Genomic DNA, 24,910 nt, shown 5'->3' with positions numbered 1-24,910 from the left:
TTTTTTTTTTTTTTTTTAAGATTATTTATTTGACAGAGAGAAATCACAAGTAGGCAGAGAGGCAGGCAGAGTGAGAGGAGGAAGTAGGCTCCCTGCTGAGCAGAGAGCACCATGCGGGATTCGATCCTAAGACCTTGAGATCATGACCTGAGCCGAAGGCAGAGGCTTCACCTACTGAGCCACCCAGGCACCCCTTCTTTTAAAGTTTTTTATTTTAGTTCCACTACATAAAGAGTTCTATTAGTTTAAGGTGTATAATATAGTGATTTAACAATTTATACATTACAAAATCTAACCTTTTTTTTTTTTAAGATTTTTTTTTTTTTTTTTTTTTTTTAATTTTAGAGAGAAGGCAGCACGATTAGGGAGGGCAAGAGGGAGAGGGAGAGAAGCAGTGTAGGCACTAAGCTGGGAGCCGGGAGCAGCATGGCAGGTGGATCTCATAACTTGAAATAATGACCTGAGCCCGACTGAGCTACCCATGCTCCGCCAAACCATTTTTTTTTAAGAGGACGAGATGGAACTCAACCATGCCAGTACTTTTCGAGGCCGTGGAAGATGTTAAGATTTAATGTTCATAACTAATAGGAGAGGTAAGGCACTATCCCCGTTTTCGCAGGCAACTCAAGAGACTGGCCCTGCGGAAAGGCAGGGATGGGAACCCAGGTCCCACCTTCTCTCGGTGACGACTCCACACTGCCTCTAGTGGTGGCTCTGGAAACTGAGAGGACTGCTCTTCCCCGCAGGGGGCCTGGGCCTCTTGTGAGGACCGTGCTGTAGGAGGTGGTCTTATCCGTGAGAGAAGGGAGGAACGCGCCCAGCGTCACATAACTAAGTGCTGCCTTCTCTCTAAAATACGGGGCCCGATCCCATCAGACCACCATCAGCCAGGACCCTGGGGTCATGACCCCAGCCGAAGGCAGAGGCCTAACCCACTGAGCCACCCAGGCACCCTTGAAACATTTTAAAACGGAGCAGTAAATAAATATGGCAGAATGGTGGTGGCTTTGGCATGTATCTGTGGCTATGGTGGTGGGCCTGGTGTTCACCATCCATGACGTTCCTGCCCATCCTGGCCCCGGGGAAGAAGATATTAGAAGAAAACACCAGGCAGCTGATGGATTGGACCAAGAAAAACAGAGTGATGAGAACTAGTGATGCCGTGTTCTATCATTTTTGTAATAGAAACACCAAGAAACGTCTCTGTTATTGTGTTTACTACCGAAGAAGTTTAGATCATGTGTGATATGCAAAAATGCCTGGATGCCTGAGTAGTTCAGTGGGTTAAGTGCCTTCAGGGTCATGATCCCGTGGTCCTGGGATGGAGCCCCACCTTGGCCTCTCTGCTTAGTGGGGAGTCTGCTTTTCCCTCTCACTCTCCCTCTGTGCTTTCTCTCTCTCTCTCTCTCTCGCTGAAACAAATAAAATCTTTTAAAAATATGCAAAAGTGTGGCTGAAGAATTTCAGATCTTGACAGATACCTGGCAGCATTCCAGTGCATTCAACAACAAGGTATTTTTTGTGATGATGGATTACTATGAAAGCCCCGAGGTCTTTCAGATACACCCGTTGATGTCAGTTCCAAGTGACTGCTTCTCTGCTAAGAGGAAATTTATGTCAGATGACCTTGACCATTTGGAGGGAAGGGCTGTCACAGCTGAGCACATGGCTGGATGGGTAGCCGAGAGAGCTGAGAGAAGAGAGACCACCATCAGCCTCAGACACCCTACAGATTACCAGGACCCCTTCAAGCTGGGGATATTTTTGGCTCTTATTGGTGGACTTGTGTATTTATGGAAATGGAATAGGGAATGTATTTTTTTTTTTAAGATTTTATTTATTTATTTGTCAAGGATAGAGGGAAAAAGAGCGAGCGAGCACAGGCAGACAGAGAGGCAGGCAGAGGCAGAGGGAGAAATAGGCTCCCTGCCAAGCAAGGAGCCGGATGCGGGACTCGATCCCAGGACACTGGGATCATGACCTGAGCCGAAGGCAGCTGCTTAACCAACTGAGCCACCCAGGCGTCCCAGGAGATGTATTTTTAACAAAAACTTGTGGGCAGCTTTAGCTCTGTCTTTTGTGATCGTGGTGACATCTGGTCAAATGCGGACTTATATAAAAAGAGCCCCATATGCTCACAGGGATCCTCCAACAGGACATATGCACAGTATTCATGCAGTGGGTTACTCTGTTTGCCCCAGAAATATACATCATTTTTCTGTTTAATGTATGCATTATCCTGGGAACGGTGCTCATAGCTAAAGCAGCCACGTGTTGCTTGAACATTATACAGAGGAAGATAATGATCTTGACGGCACGGGTCTAGTTTTGGTTTCTTCAGTTGGCTGCTCTTTTGGTCTTCAGAGTTAAAGAACCTAAGTATCCATTCAGCATTCTCGTTTTTTTTTTTTTTTTTTCTCATTGGTTTTAAAGGATTCTAGAAATATAGACAGTGAAGTGAGACATTTCTTAAAATGTGAAAAAAATGTGAAGGAAAAAAGAAAACCATGAAAGAGAATGAGAACTCATAACTTTTTTTTTTTTTTTTTAACGTGATTGAGATTTAGCCACAGGAGACATGGAGTGCTTTGGCAACAAGAAGCCATTTTCTCCCAAATCTGTGAAGTATGATAATATGTATCTTCTCTGTTCTTAATTTTCTCCTCCCTGTAAGTGCCCAAGATTACCTAATTTAGTGAATTCCAATGATTCAGATACTCAGAGAAGTACAACTTCTATTCAATCAGAACAATGTTTCAAAGTATTCTGTTAGTTGGTCAGCTGATCTTATTCTAATGTGAAAAACAATACCTTAATAAGGTACCCCATATCTAGCTACCGAGGATAACTATATTGCCTCTCCTGAAGGTGTATTTTGCTCGGCCAACTTTGTGTGTTGTCTTTTTATTTTTTTCTTTATGATTTTATTTATTTGTCAGAGAGAGAGAGCACACAAGCAGGGGGAGGAGCAGCAGGCAGAGGGAGAAGCAGGCTCCCCACTGAGCAAGTAGCCCAAAACAGGACTGGATCACAGGACACTGGGATCATGACCTGAGCCAAAGGCAGAGGTTTAACCCACTGAACCACCCAGGCATCCCTGTGTGTTGTCTTCTGAAGCCTAAGTATCTTTCTGTAGAATGCAATTCCAATCCCCAGAGGCAAATACAGTATGACTTAGTCCTCTTGCCCAAGAATTTCCTAATGAGGTTTGCTACTTTGTTGCTTGACCATTGCAGACATAAACTAACTGATTACCAGACTATAATCTCTCCATGATTGTTAACTTCCTTTTTTCTGGAGAGACTTCACATAAATTATCTTTTCCTGTTTTTTTCTTGGAAGGGGCTAATCTCTAACAAAATAGCAGTTCCCATTTTGGTGTTGACTTGAGGTTGTTTTCTTTTTAAATCTAACAGGAAAATGGGTGTAAAGACAATTAACAGGATGAACAATTTCATTCATCCTTTCCTATTTAGTAGCATGCAAAAATATTTGTTATTTCTAATATGCAGAAATGCCAAACTGAACTTTTTTTTTTTAAATTCAATTTATTTATTTGACAGAGAGAGACCACAAGCAGGCAGAGATGCAGGTAGAAGTGGGGGAGGGGAGCAGGCTCCTCGCCAAGCAGAGAGCTCATTGCAGGGCTGGATCCCAGGACCCTGAGATCATGACCAGAGCCGAAGGCAGAGGCTTAACCCACTGAGCCACCCAGGTGCCCCTCCAAACTGAACATCTTAAAAGCTGTTCTATTTCAGCCTTTCTTCCTTCTTATTAAGTGGAAAAACAAAAGTACAAATTTGAAGACTCTTTTCCCTGTTTCTTCTTCTTCTTTTTCTTTTTTATTCTTCTTTGTTGTCTTATGTAGATAATCTTATGTAGAGGACAGCGAAGCCTGAAGTTGAGGTTTGCTAGTGAATCAAATTTTGGTCTTCCCTCTGAAAATTGCTGTTTTAGAAATGCTGTGCTTGTGAAAATGTTTCTTTTTTTTAAACCTTAAAAATTAAAAAAAAAAGATTTTATTTATTTGACAAAGAGAGAGAGAGAGAGAGAGCGAGCACAAGCAGGGGGAGGCAGAGGGAGAGGGAGAAGCAGGCTTCCGGATGAGCAGGGATCCTGGGATCATGACCTGAACCGAAGGCAGTCGCTTAATTGTCTGAGCCACCCAGGTGCCCAGTGAAAATGTTTTTCAAGCAACAATAACTTGGTGTCACATTAAAAGTTTTGCTTTAAACTGGGACTGGATTTGGCTGTGTATAGTTTAGTAACCCTCCTCCAAAGTCTGGTGGAAGATCTTGAGGTTTTTTTTTTTTTTTTTTTTTTTTTAAAGATTTTATTTATTTGACAGAGAGACAGAGATCACAAATAGGCAGAGAGGCAGGCAGAGAGAGAGGGGGAAGCAGGCTCCCCCCTGAGCAGAGAGTCCGACGTGGGGCTTGATCCCAGGACCGTGAGATCATGACCTGAGCCGAAGGCAGAGGCTTAACCCACAGAGCCACCCAGGTGCCCAGATCTTGAGGTTTTATATAAGAGTTGTTTGACAGCAGAGTTGGGTATCCTTATCTCAGAGTAAATTACTTTTTTTTTTTTTTTTTAATGTAAGCTTTATGCCCAATATAAGGCTTAAATCAATGTGAGGCTTGCATGCTCTACAGACTGACTCAGGTACCTCCTACCTTTTCCTACTTTATTATTATTATTTTTTTTGATCTCAGAGTGAGTGGAAATACTTGACCTCTCTCACTTGAGGCATTTTTTTTCTTTGTATGTATGTTACTCCAAAGGTAACTGCTTGACTGTAGGCTTTTTTCCAGTTTATTTTCAGCTGGTCTTGTAGTTGTCTTGATTGCCAGGGAGGAGTCTTAGGTGAGGTTCATTTGTTTTGCATAGCATGGTAGCCAGAAATGGCTGCTGCTCCTGTTACATTAGCCCTGGAGGTCCTAACAATTTTTACTTCCCCACTTGGTTTTCTTTTTGTATCTTCAGAGCCCATTCTTCTTGCATAAGAAAGAAAAATCTCTCAGTTAAAATGAATGGAAAGTAGCTTGCATATTCAAAGTAAAATGCTATACTTTTATGCAGATTTTTAAAAAAAGACTTTATTTATTTATTTGACACAGAGAGAGAGATCACAAGTGGGCAGAGAGACAGGCAGAGAGAGAGGGGAAGCAGGCTCCCTGCTAAGCAGAGAGCCGATGCGGGACTCGATCCCAAAACCCTGAGATCATGACGTGAGCCGAAGGCCTAGGCTTAACCCACTGAGCCACCCAGGCACCCTTTTATGCAGATTTTTAAAATAATCAAACTAAATGGCCTTAACATAGACAGCAGTCATCCTTTTGTATTAAAGGTTTAGATAGCACCTCTTCCTAGATTTTTAAAGATACTATTCAAAGGGGTACCCCGTCTTATAATCCTTTATAATCTTAACTTTTATAATCTAAAATCTTTATGAAAGTACAAAAATAAACTAGAAAAATTCAACTCACAAAATATATAAAGATGGTTAAACAAACTTAATGTTACATTTCCATAAAATACAAAGAATATTTTGAATTATGTCTGACTGACAGTAGTTACTGAAATCCTGTCTGGGGCAGCATCAAAACTATTCCTATGGACCCACCTGGGGTACCAAAAAAATTGTCCCCCAAACAAAAACTACTCCTATGTTCTGTTTTGGTATTGGTTTTTGCAAGATAATGTGCAAATTCTATTTAGCAAGATTAAAGGCAGTAATACTGTACATTTATAAGTTTCAAGTACTTTCAGGCTATTTCTAAATCACTTAGCAAAAAAGTTTGTTAACAGTTTTATTTCATATCTCATATTTCATATGAGAATCAGATGTCATATTAGGCTTCATAATCCTATACCTCTAAAGTGTCTGTTTTGTTTATAATTATAAACACATTTTGAATCCAAGCATTAATCTTACCAGAAAATATTTTAATAGAGACAAATATGAGAGAAGTGCTGCTGTATAAAGGCATCACAGAGATTTTAGAAACTGAAAATTGTAGAAGCAACAAAAGTGATGGAAGATAGAAAAACAATCATCTTTGTCCTACAGATAAGGCTAAAGATTTTCAGTCCTCTTTATGAGAAAAGCATCTAGCAAATATTGTACAAATGATCATAACCTTTCCTGGTATTGACAGATGAACCTAATTAATTTTCTTTTTTTTTTTTATAGAAAAATATTTTTTTAAAGATTTTATTTATTTGTCAGAGAGAGAGAGAGGAACACAAGCAGGCAGAGCAGCAGGCAGAGGCAGAGAGAGAAGCAGGCTCGCCGCTGAGCAAGGAGCCCGATGTGGGACTCGATCCCAGGACCCTGGGATCATGACCCACGCCGAAGACAGTGGCTTAACCAACTGAGCCACCCAGGTGTCCCGAACCTAACTAATTTTCTGAAAGCATCTGCAAGGTATGCAAGTCTCAGCAGCCATGAAGAATCTGTGAAATGATCAGAAACACAGAATGATCCTGACGGAAACCACGAGTTCAAGAGGTATGGCCGCCCCCTCCAAAAAAAAGCAAAACCCCACTGGGATTTTACTTGGACTGCCACTTTATTTCTGCACTTAGGTGTAGTGCTCTGAGCACCCTTTTCTATGAAGAAAGCTTCAAGCAGGTGAGCTCCAATGTAATTGATTTGTTCTGTTCTGTTCATGTCTTCCTAAACAATCAGAGGAGTAGGTTGATTGAGGTATGCTTTGATTAATTATGCTGCTTTTCTGCACTCACCTATGTTACATGACAGCCTCTTTGATTTTTCAGAGCATGGCCTCAGAGTCATTGTTATATATATTTTTTAAGATTTTATTTATTTATTTGACAGAGAGAGATCACAAGCAGACAGAGAGGCAGGCAGAGAGAGAGGAGGAAGCAGCCTCCCCGCTGAGCAGAGAGCCCAATGCAGGGCTCAATCCCAGGACCCTGGGATCATGACCTGAGCCAAAGGCAGCGGCTTAACCCACTGAGCCACCCAGGCGCCCCTCATTGTTATATTTGTATATCATTGTATTTTCATTGTCATGTCATTGTATTTTCCCCATTTAACTGTACAAACTTTGGTATAATTACTGATTTTTTATCAGGCTCTCTGCTCAGCGGGGAGCCTGCTTCCTCCTCTCTCTGTCTGCCTCTCTGCCTACTTGTAATCTCTGTCAAATAAATAATCTTTAAAACAAAACAAAACAAAACAAACCACCACCACCCAACAGCATTTGTTAGTAAGCTGACTGATTCTGTTTAGTGTTGGTAACAAGATCACAATCTATACTGTTAGGGTTAGAGTCTGGGGACAGGTAGCTGGGAGAAGACTGGGTGGGGAATACATGTGAACAGGAAGGGATGTTCTGGAAGACATCAATAGGCTTAGTGGAAATTACGAAGGGACAAGTTTTTCTTCTTTCTTTAAAGCTCTGTGCCCAATGTGGGGCTCGAACCCATGAACCTGAGGATCAAGGGTCACACCATCTACCCACTAAGCTGGACTGCTTCCAAGTAGTGAGCTACCTTCAAGGGAGGAGAGTACATCCTCAATGGGATGATCTCGTTTAATGTCCCAAAAGCCTTACTATTATCTTCTTTTAATGGAGGAAACTGAGGCTTAGAAGCATCAAGGAACTTGTCCAGAGTGTCATGCAATCAGGGTTTGAAGCCAGGACTTCATGACCCTTTCCCCCGCACCCACTGGCTCCCTGTACCTGAACCAGAAGAGCTGTAATGATGACCACACAATACAAAGTCTGGAGCAAAGCTTTTCTTTTTATTGCAATTAGTGAAATTTACACTTTCAACTGAAGCTAAGCAACACTAAAACCATTATTTTTTTTAAATTAAGGATTAAAAACAAATACAACACAGAACCCTTCCAATATGCATAATGGCAGAAAAAAGAGGACTGGTACTGTCACAGGACATTTTAGTGACAGTTTGGCTCAGGAAGAATTATGACAATTTCTTTAACATAAAATATTACAAGTGACTGAACTGCTTAAAAAGCATCTTCAAGCTTCTCAATCTCAACCCTAAGTATTTTGTAGTAATTTCTTGGGGGAAGGTAACTTAACTGAAAGTAGAAAATTTGCTACCAAACTTTAATGACCGAAAAAAAGCACTTTTGTTTAAAAACTTTATTTGCCTTCTGCCCATCCTAATTACATATAGTCTTCACGGAATTAAAATGACAACCAAATCCAAAGCCTGACCCCCAAGTACACAGTGATAGAATTCGGCATTTGGTGTTTCTAATTACACGCGATTACATACAGGTCGTAGTTTGCTCCGACCTCCACCTTCCTCTTCATAAAACGTGGCAGTCAAGGTTCCTATCATTCAAGGTCTTATCTGGTCACACAGCGTATTACAAACTCAGACCCCACTGTTTTAATTGATGTTCCTGTGTAACCCAAACATTAACAAAGAACGGCTTATAAACATTTTGAGATTCTGCAGTTTTTATCTTACTACAGTAAATTGATCTTACTTTTGAAAAAGCCAACAAAAATATAAGGCCAGACCAGGTGTAAGACAGGATGGGGAAGGTGAGGAAGGAGGTTTGAGAGTCCGTCATTTTACCATGCTGAACCTTGGTTTCAGCGGAAATATTTGGCAAGAATAGGGTGGAAAAGGAGGATGGAGAAAGAGGTTACTCTGATTTTATGTAGTAATTCAGTTTTAAAACATACGGATATCAACCCCCAAAAATAGTTCACATCTGCAATACAAATAGGCACACACGGTCAAGATGGTTAGAAAGTAACATTTTAAAAGGCTATTATTTGTCCATCCGCAGGACATTTGCAGGTGGTCCCACCCTCCCCACATGTCCTCTATTTACATTTTACTTTTCAGAAAAGCCCCTTTAAAAAGAGTGCTATTTCCTCCTCCATTACTTAGGGTTTAAAAAAAAGCAGCAATTATCTAAAGTGGGAGCAGTTAGCAATGCTTTAAGGGTATGCATTTGTGTGTAATATAAATCTTCTCTTGAGTGAGTTGTCAGATTACACTGGAATGGTTATATTACAGTTTTAGTCCCCCAAACACAAAAGAAACACATTATTTTTCTATATAAATTTATGTAGTACACAGTGTTATAAACAAAGTTTACACACACACACACACACACGCACACACACCCACTGCTTCCCACAGCCTAGGAATGCATCCATCCATATACTAGTCCACAAGAATGATCTTTACTCACAAGATACAGTAATACTTTTATGGGTCCATAACTGAAGAGAGACATTTAAGTGACACATTACAGCAAACATTGCTTCATTAAAAGTATTCCTGATGTATCAATGTTCTTAGCTATCTCATTCAGCAAGATGGACTTTTTGTTCATTTTCTAAGCCGGAATCTACCCAACTTTTCACTTTCAGTACCTGTAATTCTCATCACCCTTTAAAACGAAGACAGATACCACTCATGTTAGTGATAAGCTGGGAAAAGCCCAACGGCCGCAACAAGGAGGTCAACATCTATTGATTAAAGTAAGTGTTGAATGCATCCATACCCTGTGTACCTAAAATGCATCCTTTTTTCTTAACAAGTGAAAAACAAAAAAAAAAAAACACAGGCTTGTCTGTTGCAAAAAAGGAATAGCTTACACAACCTGTGGTGATGTACCCTTTGTTACTTCCTAGAAACAGGAGCCCCTTCCCTCCAGAAAAATGGGTAAGTCTGTCAAAATATGAAGGTTCTCCCAATGATCTGTAAAGATAACTGGATCAGGCACCAATCACTGAATTAAAATGGAGAAAAACTTTTACAGATACATGGTGATTGGAAAGCAAGATTCAACTCTGCAAAGTGATGAATGAAATAAGTACACTTTCCTTCTTTAAAACTAAGCCTCTACTCCAAAAAGAGGTACCAAAAATCTGACAAGAAACAAAGGGATGACTATCTGGTTGTACACCACCAGCCTCTAATGCCAACATGTAGCAAAAATGCCTGAAGGCAAAGGCAAAGTTAATTTCTGATTATCTGATGGTTTTACCACACTAATTCAATACAATCGTAGCTGCTATAGCACCACTACAAGGAGTTTGGTTTTTGAAGTGACACTTTTGCCCAGGATTATTATAAAGAAAAATTCAGCCTGGGTATCTGGCAGGGGAGAAATAAACAGTATACGTTTGTAAGTGCACATCATACTAGGATAAGGCCTAAGTTTCTCTTATACCTGTTTGATAAAATGATCCATGGTTATTGAAGATACTTTCATAGAGGCAAACCAGAAATGAACCCTTTGTACAATACTCTTCTATGATTTTGAACTTCTGAAAACTCTTCCTCTGGAGAACGCAAGCACTGTCACAAAAATTATCCAATTCTTACAACTTTGTGAGGTAGGTGAGGGCAGGCATTATCACTACCGTTTTACAAGGAGAAACTAGACCTGGAGAAATGGAGGAGATTGCCTAAGGACCGAGCAAATTAGTGGCCAAGCTCTAACTAAACTCCCAAGTCTCTGGCTCATGTTTAGAGCCCTCTCTACTCTCAAAGGCAACACGTTTTCCAATAGTCTTTTCCCAGTTGTGGTCTTTTAAAAAGTTCCTGCATTCCAAAACACCTTATACTTTCTCCTGTATAGCTCAGGCTTGACTAGGAATTGCGTTGAGTTAAAGTTTTTTATACAGAACTGTGCAACACACTAAGAGGCAGATGAGAGATATATCCATGTAACTGAAGCCTGAATATATCAATACGTAATGGAGGAGAAAGGAACAGTCAAGTGTTCATCCAATATAATTTTTATATATTTAAGATGTGTCAGAATAAAAATTACAAACATTTAAAAGATAAATCGGTCTGTCTGATTCATTAAAACCAGAAGCTACATTAATTTGCCTTAAGAATATGGGGATCTCTGTTACAGAAGGCTGAAATATTACTTTCAAGAATAATTTATCACTTTAATATATTTCTAATATATATCCTCTGTTCACTTTATCACTCTCTAGTTAGTAAAAAATTTTTACGGCCACAGATAATATCTGTGCCATTAACACTTTCAATCTTAATTTTTACTGAATAGTTAGGGTTTCTTTCCATCTGCAAATTAAAGTTATATTCTAACGATTCTCACTGTTATTTCTTTTTTGCTTTATCCCTCCCTTTTATTTTTGAGAGAGAGAGAGAGAGAGAAGATGGGTCAGGGTGGGGAGAGAAAAACTGCACAATTCATAAATGGCAAAAACATAGATTATATCACAAAACAGAATGATGGCACTCAAGCAAATTAAAGAAAGGTATGTTCAAAGGAAAAACTGGAACCCAAACATGAAAATAGTGCTTGGATCGTCTCTCAATTAAACTAGAACTTGTGTGTGATCCTCCTCCCCCAAATATCTTAAAGACTATTATTTTTAGTGGAATTCTGTATAAATGACCTTTAAATCCTTTTTCTTTTCTTCTTCTGGGCTACAAAATGAGAAAGCTCCTGGAAAACAGTCTAAGAATCTTCTTTTAGGGACAAACTATTAGAAAATTTCTCATAGTGCTTACTATTCCTGGTGTTTGAGTTAGAAAATGAGAACGTGGGACACCTGGGTGGCTCAGTTGGTTGGGCAGCTGCCTTCGGTTCGGGTCATGATCCCAGCGTCCTGGGATCGAGTCCCACATCGGGCTCCTTGCTCCGCAGGGAGCCTGCTTCTCCCTCTGACTCTGCCTGTCACTCTGTCTGCCTGTGCTCTCTCTCTCTCTCTCTCTGACAAAAAAAAAAAGAAAAGAAAAGAAAATGAGAACGTGCACAATCGCAGGGTCATGCTCCATAATATGAGATCACTCCCTTTCTTTGAAATGGAAATATATGCAAGTTAATTACCATTGGAGATCCAACTCTACCAAAACCAAAGCTTCCTCTTGTTAAGCAACCTGGGTCCAAACTGTATGCATTAACCCGGCTGAACTACGTTAGGCAAGATTTTCCCTTCATTAGAATGTATCTGTGTTTTCCCAGATCTTTCACCAGAAACATTTTCTTTACAGGAAAGTCTACCTTGTCTGGAAAGGTCCTGCTTGAAGGGAAAAGCCACATCAGTAGCAATGTCATGACTCTATTTAAGGGTAAATATTTCATTTAGTTGCTTTGTTATAATTCAGAAGCAACTTCCAAGACTTCTCTAACTTAATGAGAAGAGATGCAGCTCTAGGTCTGGGACAACAGCAGAAAATATATTTAGGTTACAGAGAACTCTCCTCAGGTCCCTTCTGCAGGTTCAGAGCAAGTCCCTCTTCTACAACGTGGTTCGAGAACTAGGCAAATACAACACAGCTGTGAAGTATCTGAGGATCCCAGCGAAGAAGCCTTTCCCAAATCCCCTCACTACCCACCTCTCACAGTCCCACCAGTCCATTTCTTTACAAAGACCTCCTGTTCCCATAGGTTCTTAGAATAAAGATAGTCACGTCTGCAACATTGGTAGAGTTTTTCCTTGTTTGGTTCTAAAAATATTATTAAGGGGCCAAATTAAGGAATTTCACTTGTTCTTCCAATTAAAGCATGGACTAAATAAGGATGGAAAGTTTCAGGCATTAAATACCAGCGTAATCTCCTTCTCTCGTCTCTGGCCACAGCCTGTTAAACTTCAAAAATACAAATTAGAGATGTGAACACAGTTAATTTTTGGAAATAATAAAACCAAAACCAGCGAAGTTCTAATACCAACACACCCATCTGTTTTCCACTCATATAGGACTGTTCACGACAGTTCTTTTTAGGGATAGCTATTACTGCACAAGTGTTTCTTTCTTAGGAGGTGGACTAGAAATAGGAACATGTCACTAAGTACTTCACTGTGGTAATTCAGTACTGACGCCAGGTACTTTGATTTATGGAGCCAACAGTTAAAAGAGCAAAATAAGCTCCATGTGTCAGGTTCCTATGAATTTTCAGAAGGGAAAAATAAAAATAAAAATCAAGGACTACTTTTTCCACTGCAGGCTGCTTTAAAAATGTCAGGCTACAAGAAATACATGCCTGTCAACCTCATACAATGTTGAAACATAATGAATAAAACTATTAATGTTATAAGCACAATAAATATCCTCAAGAGGTGGCATATACTTGGAACAAAAATATATCTTGACTGCTTAAACATATTTAGTAGTGACAAATTCCTATAACCAGAGTACTAGTCTTCAATTAATACTTAATGTAGGGGTGCAGGAAGTAGCTGAGAATAGTACATAATTAAAAAAAAAATACTGTAACTGGCAAAAATGCAGAAAAAAAAGACTAATGTCTATAGGAACTCATATGTGGATTCACTTTAAATTATAAAATTTTATATAACATAAAATAACATTTTCTTAATTGTAATTACTTCAAACTTTCTCATTTACCCCGAGTAAAAAGAACATGGTACAGCAAAATGTCATACACTGAGCCCAATAATTTAGAATTTAAAACTCAGAGGATGAGATAAAATTTATCTTTTAAATTCTTAAAAGAATTTAAGAGATTAAAAGAAAAGTGGCTTTCCAAGCAAATTCACAATGTAAAAATACTATAGAAATATTTTACTTAAGAGAACTCACTCTTTTCATGTGCCTTTGTTAAAAAGTTAGTGTGCATTGTAATGCAAGTAATTTTATCCACTATGAAGACCATATTTGCTTGAAATTAATATTCTATAATAAAAATTTTCACTGTCTTCTGAATTAATTTGCATTCATAAATTATTACTTAGTTAGATTTTAATTAACTGAAATACTGTATTATTCAGTCTATCTGCTTTTCTACCTAACCACTTCGACTCTGTTTCTTCACTGATGCTCAGGGCTGAATCAACTTTTATGCTATGGAAATGATCGGGGTAGCAAATCTTTCATTTAATAGAACTATGGGTGCGGGGAGGAAATCTCATTTCAAAGTTAACTATCAGTGACTTCTGGAATCAATTGTTACTTGTTTCCCAGGCCTATAAAAAAATCATAATCTTAATGCCGGATGATGTGACTATTTAAATAGCTTCAATGTAGTTCAAATTAAAAAAAGAAATGTAATAATCATTTATTTGACAAGCTGCCCCAAAACTGCAGATCAGGTAAAATAAATCCAATCTGTTAGTGTTAGTTTGCTACTTAAGGGAAAGAAATCTAACTTATAGAAAAGCCCCATCTCCCCTCCACATTTAGAAATCTGTCTAAAGACTGTCTTTAAGGCCCACTATATAAACAACACTAAGTATTCTAAGTTAAAAAATAGTGTTAACGGTTTATTGGTAAAAATCCAAACTCTAGACTTTATGGAATTAGTAGTTTGGTTGGTATATTAACATCCATCTTAATCTTTGCTAATATTACAAAGAAAGAGGAAAAGCTAGAAATATCTATAAAAATAAAATATCTTAAAACCAACATCTAAGCAAAATATAAAAGTTGCACACAAATTGCCAATAAATATAAACATCACAATAGAAAAATTAATATTAAAAATAAACTCATAATTGCTATTAAGATATTATAAAAAATGAAAAAGTTTAATGTGCACGTATATTTGCAAACAGACACAGTACACTCCAAACAATCGATATAATTTTACTATCATTATTACATAATGCAGCATACAAGGTAACTGAGGTGTGGTGTTTTTTGTTTTTAGTCTATTCTTTTCTGGAGAAATGCTCACCAAATTCACAAAAAGAACTGGTTAGGTGATCATTTACTGCTGTTTACTAGTACTAGTGGAGTAAACATTCCAGGAGAAAACTGCTTTCTGGTAGATTGCTACATTTCTATTAAGTATGAATGGTTCTGCTATTACCCTTCATATTGCTTATTTCCTCCAAGGCCCAATTTTGCATGTTGCATTTCTAATTAACTGACCATACCCTTTTAGATGCACTGTCATCATTTTTCACAGTCTCCCCCCCCACCCCCAGTAGAAAAAGAGACAATCACTTAAAATATTTCTTGGTGTCTAAAAAAGCGAATTTCCCTAAAGATAGAGATAAAAATCACTTTATTTTTTCTCTTACACTAATTTCCATGATGATTTGGCTCTCCTTTTATATATAAGCAGTCTTTAATAAATATTAATTAGAAAAGGATACCAATAGATATTTACAGAAGGGTCAATCTATGCTGAAAAAAAGAAAAGAAAAGAAAAGAAAAAGGATAAAGAAAAAAGAAAAGTAGTCTATGACATATAATTCCCTGGCAAGTTACCTTTCCCTCTGGGCACTTGCTATCATACTTATACTCTTGTTAAAAAGTTTAGCAGATTTGCTGTTTTATGTGCCTTACAGATTACCTTCAACAAAGCTGAGAACTGAAAGGGTTAATTCTGTTAAAAATTTATTTTTCAAACCTACAAAATTCATTTGGTGAGCATTTACCTGATGCTTTACTGAATAAAACCTTTACTTGGTTCCCTTGGACCAGATTCAGGACAACAAATAACATTATTTATATGAAACTGTCACACTCTTCGAGTTCTAAAATAATTTATCTTTTAAATTTTTAGTCTCATGGTATTTGAAAAATAAAAATCTACAGCACCATCTTCTGAAAAGGCACTTTCTAAAAACCGCCTTGCTTTAAAAAATGATTTAAAAATTTAATTCAGCTCTACCCTGAAGAACATCTTTGCTTTACTGAGATCCTAACATAGATACATTAGGTTTTGGTTACTTCAGACATTGATTTCAAAAAGGAAGGGAGACCAATGGCTGGACAGATCAATTAACAGAATCTTAATTTTGTGAGCTTCTTACTGGTAAATCTCAACCTTCCATATTAAATTTATTATCTATTTTTAATTCAAATTAAAATATTTAGTTTTCATACTTTAGAACATTAGATTCTTGAGGTTTAATGAACACTGTAAAAATCTAGAGTACTATTCTTTGCTGGGTAAAGAAAAATAAAATTCAACTAGCAGTAGATAGTATTAGCACAAGCCTTGACCATTATACATTAGTTAAAAAAAAGTCATAAACTGAAATGTACCATTTTTAAAAGTAGGAAAAAGTCAAAAAATATTTTTTCCCTTTGAGATATCTATAGAAAGAGAAAGGGAGTGAGAGGGGGAAAGAGATTTTTTTTCTCCTGAGAGTCAGCTTAGGTTTCACTAATCATGGTATCATTTCTAACATCATCACTGACCAAGAATGTTCTTAGTACAAGCAGAAATTTTTTTTTTAAGATTTTTTGGAGAAAACTCTTTCACATCTCTGTACTGATTTTACTCATCTATTCTTGGCTTATTTGTTTTGACTCCTACAGAATCATGAAAGTGCTTTATATGATCAAATGGGAGGGATATAGGAAAATAAAGACAGACTCTAGAGTCAGGGTTATACTGCCACTCAGGGAGAAATCACTGGATATATATAAAGTCTCCCAACTCTTATTATTGAAACTTTAAGACATCCATGAAGTCTTAAAGAGAATGAAAAAGATTATAACTTTATATGGATAAAAAAGGCAAAATAAAGATGCCAAGCCAACGATGTCTTTTTGCAGCTTGATTGATAACTCACAAAAGATAACTTAAGTACCAAGTTATTCACAGGAGCAACCTGTCTTTTAAAAATACTCAATAGGAGAACATCTAAGAGATGACTTAACCAAATATTTAACTCAGGTTTAATGATACCGATTAAAAATTATAGGGGCACCTGAGTGGCTCAGCGGATTAAAGCCTCTGCCTTCGGCTAGGGTCATGGTCCTAGGGTCATGGTCCCAGGGTCCTGGGATCGAGCCCGGCATCAGGCTCTCTGCTCAGCAGGGAGCCTGCTTCCCCGATCTCTCTACCTGCCTCTCTGCCTACTTGTCATCTCTGTCTGTCAAACAAAGAAATAAAATTAAAAAAAAAATTATACAGTTATCAGTTAAGCTTTTTGGCAACATATTTCTATCAAGTTTGAAATAGCAAGATTACAAAATACTCTAGCTGAACCCAAGCGGTTAGCTTGAAGGATTTCATAAAAATCACCACCCTTGGCAAATTCATGTTAGCCTCCGAAAACACCAAATTTCTTTAACAATCGTCTCTAATTCCTGGCCTATAATCCATCTAATTACTTCAGATCTGTTATGGGCACTCTGAGTATTGACCTCTTCCTTAAACACCGAGATCCTCTGTCAGCCATTTCTACTGAATGGCAACTCAGATTTTATTTCCTTTAAGTCTGTCATGACTAAGCCTGTCATGCTGTCTGTCATCCTAAAATTTACTACAAAATATACAAGTAAACATCAGGCAGTGGTGGGCCATCAGAGAACCTAGTTTGGAGAACTAGTATGGGTCTTTAGAAGGCTAGGAGTCCCTATGCTAGAAGGTAGAGATGAATCTTTATCAAGTGCCTTCCACAACACCTGGTACATTCCTACTAGAATCCCTTCCAGACTCTTCTAGGAAGAGAAATAAATTAATAGATTACAAACAGGTAGATTTCCATAGAAGAACGTTTTTTTTTCTGAGTAATCTGTTAAAAGGTAATATATTAAAAAATAAAGGGCATCTGTATGTCTGTGAAAATATACCAAAAACCAGTACTGAGGAGGTTGAGGTACCCTTTTGCAAAACCGCTAAAGTAAAAATCCGCACGTCTAAAACAGAGTATCCTAATATTTAATTGAAACTAAAACGGCAGCACCCTTTGTTACCTTGTTATTTCATGTTCTTAATCTTATTTAGGAAAAAAAAGGGGGGGGGTGTCTTAACACCAGCCTCCAATCCTGCTCATCTCCTTAGTATCCTTTAGTGCAGTAACTGTCAGACTCTACATAATTAAATAAATATAGCAGCTACAGTATTATAAATGTATAGTCCTCAATGCCAGTAACTTGATACATAATAACATATATCAGCACTTTACCCAGACACATCTGCCACCCAGAATATACATTAAACTCCCAGCTCTTCTTCACATGAAAATCAATTATAGCAGTGGCTGGGAATGACATTTTAAAGTCACTCTTATGCATCATAGAAAACAGCAGACCAAAATTTAGCATTCATTATATAATTTAGTGAGCAAAGGCAGGAACAGAAAGGTCATTGAGTTTCATGACCTTTAAATTCAAAACAATCCTTTAAAAAACTTTCAATAAAAAAAGATCAGAAATTCGACACCAGAAGTGCAATAATAATTAAAACAAATTTCAAAAAGTACTTGCCACCTTGTCTTTTAAATTCTAAGCACAAGTCTTCTTTTAATTAAGTTTGATATTCCAATTTGTTAGTAAGCAAAATATACTATACATATTCTTTCAGGGTAACCAACTTTAAACTAGCAATGTGAAACTGTAAGAAAGAAACCCTAAAAAAGAACTCACTTTAAAGGTAAAGCTTTATATTAAAAAAATTGTTTTTCCTCATTAAAAGTCCTTCTAAATAGATTTAAATTATGGGTTTCATTCTAGCACATGGAAACTAAGTAACTGGAAATTAGATGAAATGGTAAATAGAGAAAAGGTATCGACAGTTCTTTCCTGGGCCTACAGTTTCCCATAGTAAGTCTGGCTAACTTCCACTGGTAAATGAAGGTGTTTTACTCCTACTGAGAAAGCATATAGCAATCAATGCTTTAGCATCGAGGGTATACTATTTTCTTCTTCTATTCATGTTCCTGACTGTATTCAGTGAAATGTCGACGTTAAAAAAAAAATACGTGCTTTACAGGAAATTTTTGGAGGAGGGGGGAGGGTAGGAGGAAAAAATGTATATACTGTACAAATATTATTTCATGTAAAGAGCTTTGAAACAGTGTTGTAAATTGCATTTCAGACACTTCAATAATAAACATACAAAATACAGTACTTTCTTAGTTTTCTGGCAGAGGAACGAAAGATTTCATACCTGTTGGAGGACATGGGCTCAGATTTTAGGCTCAAAATACAGTAAATTGGCAATAAGAGTGGATTACAGGTAAGAGAGAAACTAAAGAGCTAATCCATTTGTTATCATGTGCAGATGGAATTCTGAAAGGTTTAACAATGCCCACTGGAAACAATCTGCAGTATCTATACTCTGAACCAGTGCAAAAAAGAAAAAAAAATTAAAATGCAATTTTCATGAGTCACAAAGTGCAAAGCTCCCCTGAATCCAATGTTACTGATGAACTCGATTTTGACAGCTCTATAATACTTTTTAATATCTTAAAGTGAAATCAATAAAACAGAAGTTTGAGAAAACTTTTTCCACATTTCAGTGATTTAACTTTTTAAAAATGATCAAAGTCCTAACTTTCTTTGCCACCAGAACCCTAATTTTAAAAGGAAAGTTACACTGCTGATAAATTGGCAAAAAAATGTTTTGAAAATATCATTTTATATTTTCCTGATTCATTTGAATATATGAAAATGGGCACCTAACCAGTATGATTGTTCAATAAATGTGATCCATTTTCAAAGAATTAAATATTTTCTAAATCTTAAGCTATTCACTTATTTTTTTTTTAAAGTAGGCTCCACACCCAATGTGGGGCTTGAACTTACAACCCCGATATCAGGAGTCACATGCTCTAGTGACTGAGCCAGTTAGGTGCCCCATTCACTGTCATTTCTTAAAACAAAGCTCAACTCTATCTCTAATAATCACGGTCAGACTCATTAGGAAATTTAACTTCCTTGATTTTCATTATAATTTTTAAAAGACATGCTTTAAACTTGAAAAATTACAAAACTTTCCTTCTGAAATTAAGGCTGTATTACTTTGCCCTTTTAAAATTATGGAGGTGCCTGTTTCTCCCACTATCCGTGGTAAAGATATCAAACAGACACAGCTTTCCTTTAAAACTGCTTATTGCACTAAAAGACAGGAAAAAAAAGTTGTCAGTTTTTAAAATAAACATGATTACATTTCTATAAAAGACGTTGCCAATACAGTTCTCTAATTATTAAAGCACTATTCTAATAAATATAAAAGAAAAGGAAGCTGTACTTCAAAACACATACATATATGTTTATATATACACACATATATATAAAAATATATATATATGAAAATCACATTAAAGTATGAGAGGCAGCAAGTAAACTAGCAAAAATAAAATAAAATAAAATAAAAAAACCCCTCAAATAACCCCTTCTCTCTCTCCACCCAATTTCAGAGGCCTCAACCTTAAAGAGTTCCAATCATTTAGAATATTTGCCCTTTATAAAAGTTATAAGGGACTTTCATGTATAACCCATAGAAACAGAAGGCTTTAGAATACATATCACTTATAGAGAGAAATTTCTGAGTTACAACTTCTGACAAGGTTTTATATTTATAGCAGCTTTAACAGACTAAAGAAAAAGAATAGTTTAAGGTTGCTACTGCTTATGTACACACTGCACAAATGGCAAATGTAAATTCAGAGCAGGAGGGGGCAGACTCGCATTCTCACAGAAACATTGTGTATATATATATATATATATATATATTTATATATATATAGTAATTTTGTTTCTTCAGAAAGCAATATTAAGAGTTGAGGACTTGGAATTGCCCGTGAGACAAGAGACAGGAGTGGGGTGTGCAAAATAAAATAAAAATCTAGTTTGCCATGCTTTATATCCAAATGAACCAGATACATGAACATCTGAATGTCACTGGTAGCATTAAGAAAAAAAAATGTAGGTAATGAAGGCAAGGGAGGTAGAGAGAAAAATCAAAGTGGTGGTGGGAAGATAATAAAAGGGAAATTAAGTTCCCCAATGGAATGAACTATAAAATACACGCACAGACACATATATATCTATTATCAATGTAGATCCAGATATATATGCACATGAAGTATACATGTATATATTTAAAATATACACAGATACCTTTTACAAGAATACACGAATGCACATTAATTTTTTTGCACACATAATCATGAACAATCACTTAGATTATTCACGTAGGTGTGTGTTTTTTTTTTAACTGTCATTTACTTTTTCTTTACTTTTTTTTTTTGCAAAGATAGTTGTGCTGCCAAGCAACTTGAGGTAAAGGCATTAAAAGGGTTAGACTACAAGAAAGTGAAAACAAAACAATGGCGATACTTCCTAAGGAGACCGCACAAAAAAGCAGTTGGCTGGTTTCATATTGCATAATGGTGCTGTGTTCCTTGATGAAGTAAACAATCTTTCTTGTATCAACATAAAAATCAGACCCTGGTCCCCACACAGTGTTGGCTGCTGTATGGCTGGAGGCATCCCCACTCAATTGACTCCACCGGAAACATATGCTGTATGTCGATGCATCTTTCAGTTCTTCCTCTCAGAGAAATATTCTTGGACTTTTTAAGCAAAGTACATTGTGCGTAAGGTATCTTGGTGAATCTGTACAGCCTTGGCAAGAGCTTGTGGATCTCGCCCGTTGCTCTGTCCTGAAACGTGACTTCCTTCAGCACTGTAAGAGAAGTGGCGATGAACACAAAAACAAACCCTATTCTGATGTAGTAATTTTGAAAAATATAACTTGTAGAAAATTTCAAAAATATTAAAAAAATAATAGAGGCTGGTAAAATGAATTGCTACATTTCTATCACCCAGCTTCAATAATTATTAACTCAAGGCCAATTTTGTTTTATTTCTCTCACCTCCCCAGGACTGTTTAGAAGTAAATCCCAAGCATACTAACATTTTGTCTGTCAGCAACAATCTATCCCTCGAATTAATTTGGTAAAGCAACTAAATCACTATACCATTCTAGTACTAATAAGCCTAAAGTGTACGTTTTAATGGAAACCTTTATTCTGGGCAGTCAGTTCTACTATTGCTGCTTTTTGTATGGATTGCTGACTCCTCGAACAGCTTGTGGAACTTTAATTTTAAATGGCAGTACTTTATGGTAAACAAGGAGGAAATATACATGGAAACACTTGAGAGAGATTTCTCAAGAAAGCCCTAACATGCCCACCATACTTGAATTTGAGTGAAAATTTGTTTGTTGTGCTTTTATATTACCTGTCATGTTCTTTGTCCACGAGATGATATCTGGCTCTGAATGCCACCAGGTGAGCATAATACGCTGGTGCAGGTATAGAAACAGATCGTGTACAGCGCACGTAAGTGTGGCAGAGCTGGTAAGTTAGTAGCTGAAGTTCATCTGCAGTAAAGCAGTTATCATCCCATAAAACATGATAGTGTGAAGGACGGCTGGTACCCTGCAGAGAAGGCAATGGCATATTCTGTTGACTTCTAAACTTCTAAATAAATACTCAGCACAGACTAAGTTATATACAAAAACAGCTTGTACACTGATAAAATAAAACATATTCTAATTTAATAATTCATTAAAATATTTAATTGATTCTGGGTATATATCCAAAAGAAATGAAAGCAGGGACTCAAAACAAGTATCTGCATACCCCTGTTCAAAGAAATATTATTTGCAATAGTTCACAGGTGGAAGCAACCCAATTATCCAATGATGAGTGAATGGATAAATAAAATATGGTACACACACACACACATGGACTACTATTCAGCCTTAAAAAGTAAGAAAATTATGACACATGGAGGAACCTTGGTGACATTACACCACATGAAATCAGTCATAAAAGGACAACTATTTTATGATTCACTTACATAAGGCAACTGGAGTAGTCAATTTCCGAGAGACAGAAAGTACAAGGTGGTTGCCAATGGCCATAGGAAGGGGGAATGGGGAGTTAGTGTGTGATGGGTACAGAGTGTCAAGGAAGATGAAGTTCTGGCAATATACGGTGGTATGGATGCACACAATGTGGATGTACTTAATGCAATAGGACTGTACACTTAGAAGTGGTTAAGATGGTAAGTATGTTTTATGCTATGTAATTTTGCTGTAATAAAAAATCCAGAACATTTAGTTGAGTTTCTCTTTGTTAGTTACTATGTTAGGTACTGCAGATTCAAAGAAAAACAAAGTCAAACAAGTCAAAGGTTTCCTTTCTTTTGGAAAACAATTTAGTAGAGGAGATACAGCATCTATAATTATAAAACTAATAAAAGCTATAGTACTACTGGCACTTAGTCCAATATGAGAATACCAAAGGAAGTAACAGTTCTTCACCAAGTGAAGTGGAGAGTGAGTGAGATCTGGCCTTGTTTGGGCAGTTAGGGGGAGAGCACAGCACAGAGAATAAACAGGCTTACCAAAACGCACAAGGGGCATAACATTTCATGGTATATTTGGGAATAGTTAACAAACCAGTATGAGCAAAGTTTGGTGCATGAGGGCAAAAAAGATGAAGTTTCCAAAGTAAAGACTGGGATCAGATTGAATGACATGCTTGGGAATTTGGACTTTGACCTATAAGCATCCTGGAAAGTACTGCACAGTTTGTTTTTTAACAGGAGAGATTTTAGGTATGATGAGACTGGAGTTTTATAAAACTAACAGTAATAACATGGAGGTTGGATTAGAAACAGTAAGCGACTAAAAGCAACAGGAGCAGCGAGAAGGCTGCTGCATTAGTTCGAGCATGAGATGATGAAGGTCTGAAGAAATGGCAGTGGCAAAGGAGAAAAGGAGAAAGATGAGCCAATACTTTAACAAATACTTGAGCATCATTTGTCAGACACTGTGCAAGATTCTGATAAAATTCATGATTACCAAATCTTATCTCCCACAAATTATACCCTTATAATGCATTTATATTGTACATTCACGCATTCAATATTTACTGAACACTCACTGTATGCCGTGGCCCATATTGGGTGCTAGGCACACAGAAATGAAAGAGGAGATATGGATGTGAGCTTTGAATGATAAAAGAGGGCTTGTGAGACGGGGAAAGAACCATTCAGGCACAGGGAAGAGACAGCAAAAACCCTACCTAAATGTGATTCATTCGGTTCTCTATCATTGTTCTTGTCCCAATCACAATCATCTTTTGCCTGGACTATGTTAACAGACTCCTAAGTCTTTTACTCCCCAGCAGAATCTTCAGTAAGAGTGAATTAACATACACATACACACACTTAGTAACATTAACGTCCAGCTTAAAGTCTTTTAATGGCTTTCCAAGGCACTCTGACTAAAATCCAGGTCCTTAACTCTGCCCCAAATGCCCATACATCCAGCCCAGGCTGGTCTTGTCTCTCTAACCTACCTTAATGCTGTGGTCACAGCCTTATTTGATCCCCTCAATGGATAATGTGTCCCCTCCCCCCCAAGTATGTATGTATGTGCCTCTGGCAGAAATTTTCTCCCCTCTTCTTGGCTTGGTTAAATAATTCCAACTTACTCCTCTTGATCTTACCTTAAGTGTCATTTCTCAAAGAAACTTTTTGTGACCTCCCAGTCTAAATCTGGTCCCTACTAAAACCTCTCTTCCTATTTTTACTTTTCCTTTATTGTGCTTATCCCAATTTTAAATATATATTTGTGAGATTACTTAATTAGTATATGTCTTCCCCCAATAAGCTCTAAGAGGAAGGGATTGTATTTACTTTTTCACTCTGTACACATAGTATCAAAACACCTATCTTCTAGGAGGTAGACAAAATAAATATCTGTTGACTGAATGGGTGAGTAGCCTCTCCTTTTTGGGACCTTACAGACTATGAGAAGAGGGAGAGAAACAAAAGCATGGTTACAATGCTGTCTAATGAATGCAACAAAGAGGTATATATAGGGTGCTCATGCAGTGCAGAGGACAGGCATTTGTCTGGGGGAAGGATATAAGGCTTTGAGAGAAGGTGATATTCAAGATGGGTCTTAAAGGATGAACAGGAGTAAGTTAGGGCAGGAATAATTAAGGTAAGGGAACAACACATGCAGGGGAAAGTTATGAGAACTACTTAAAAACAGTTGAGAGAGGCTGCAGTCAGGTTGTGTTTATGTGTGTTTGTGTATGTGAAAGGGAAGAGATAACAGAGAAGAGAAAAAGAGAGGAAAGGCGGAGCAGGAGCGAAGAGTGGGAGATAAAGCAAGATAGACTGAGGGTGTAGCAGAAGTGAAGGGAGCAGGATG

General features: G+C 37.3%; 1 protein-coding gene across 3 annotated transcripts in view; it reads right to left on the bottom strand.

Moving 5' to 3' along the window:
- Nucleotides 1-20,441: 20,441 nt before the first annotated feature.
- Nucleotides 20,442-24,910, bottom strand: part of LOC132002197 (protein argonaute-3) — a 125,850-nt gene continuing 121,381 nt past the window's right edge. For all 3 annotated transcript variants that reach the window (XM_059377247.1, XM_059377248.1, XM_059377249.1), the window contains exons 18-19: nt 21,916-22,115; nt 20,442-21,358 (exon numbers count right to left, since the gene is read on the bottom strand). In XM_059377247.1, coding sequence (XP_059233230.1) covers nt 21,250-21,358; nt 21,916-22,115 — 309 coding nt within the window. In that variant the 3' untranslated portion in view covers nt 20,442-21,249. The remainder of the gene's footprint in view (nt 21,359-21,915; nt 22,116-24,910) is intronic.

The sequence above is a fragment of the Mustela nigripes genome, chromosome 14 (assembly GCF_022355385.1).
Source record: "Mustela nigripes isolate SB6536 chromosome 14, MUSNIG.SB6536, whole genome shotgun sequence".
NCBI lineage: Eukaryota > Metazoa > Chordata > Mammalia > Carnivora > Mustelidae > Mustela > Mustela nigripes.
The sequence above is the reverse complement of the archived record's forward strand: the minus strand, read 5'-3'. Positions and strand labels throughout refer to the sequence as shown.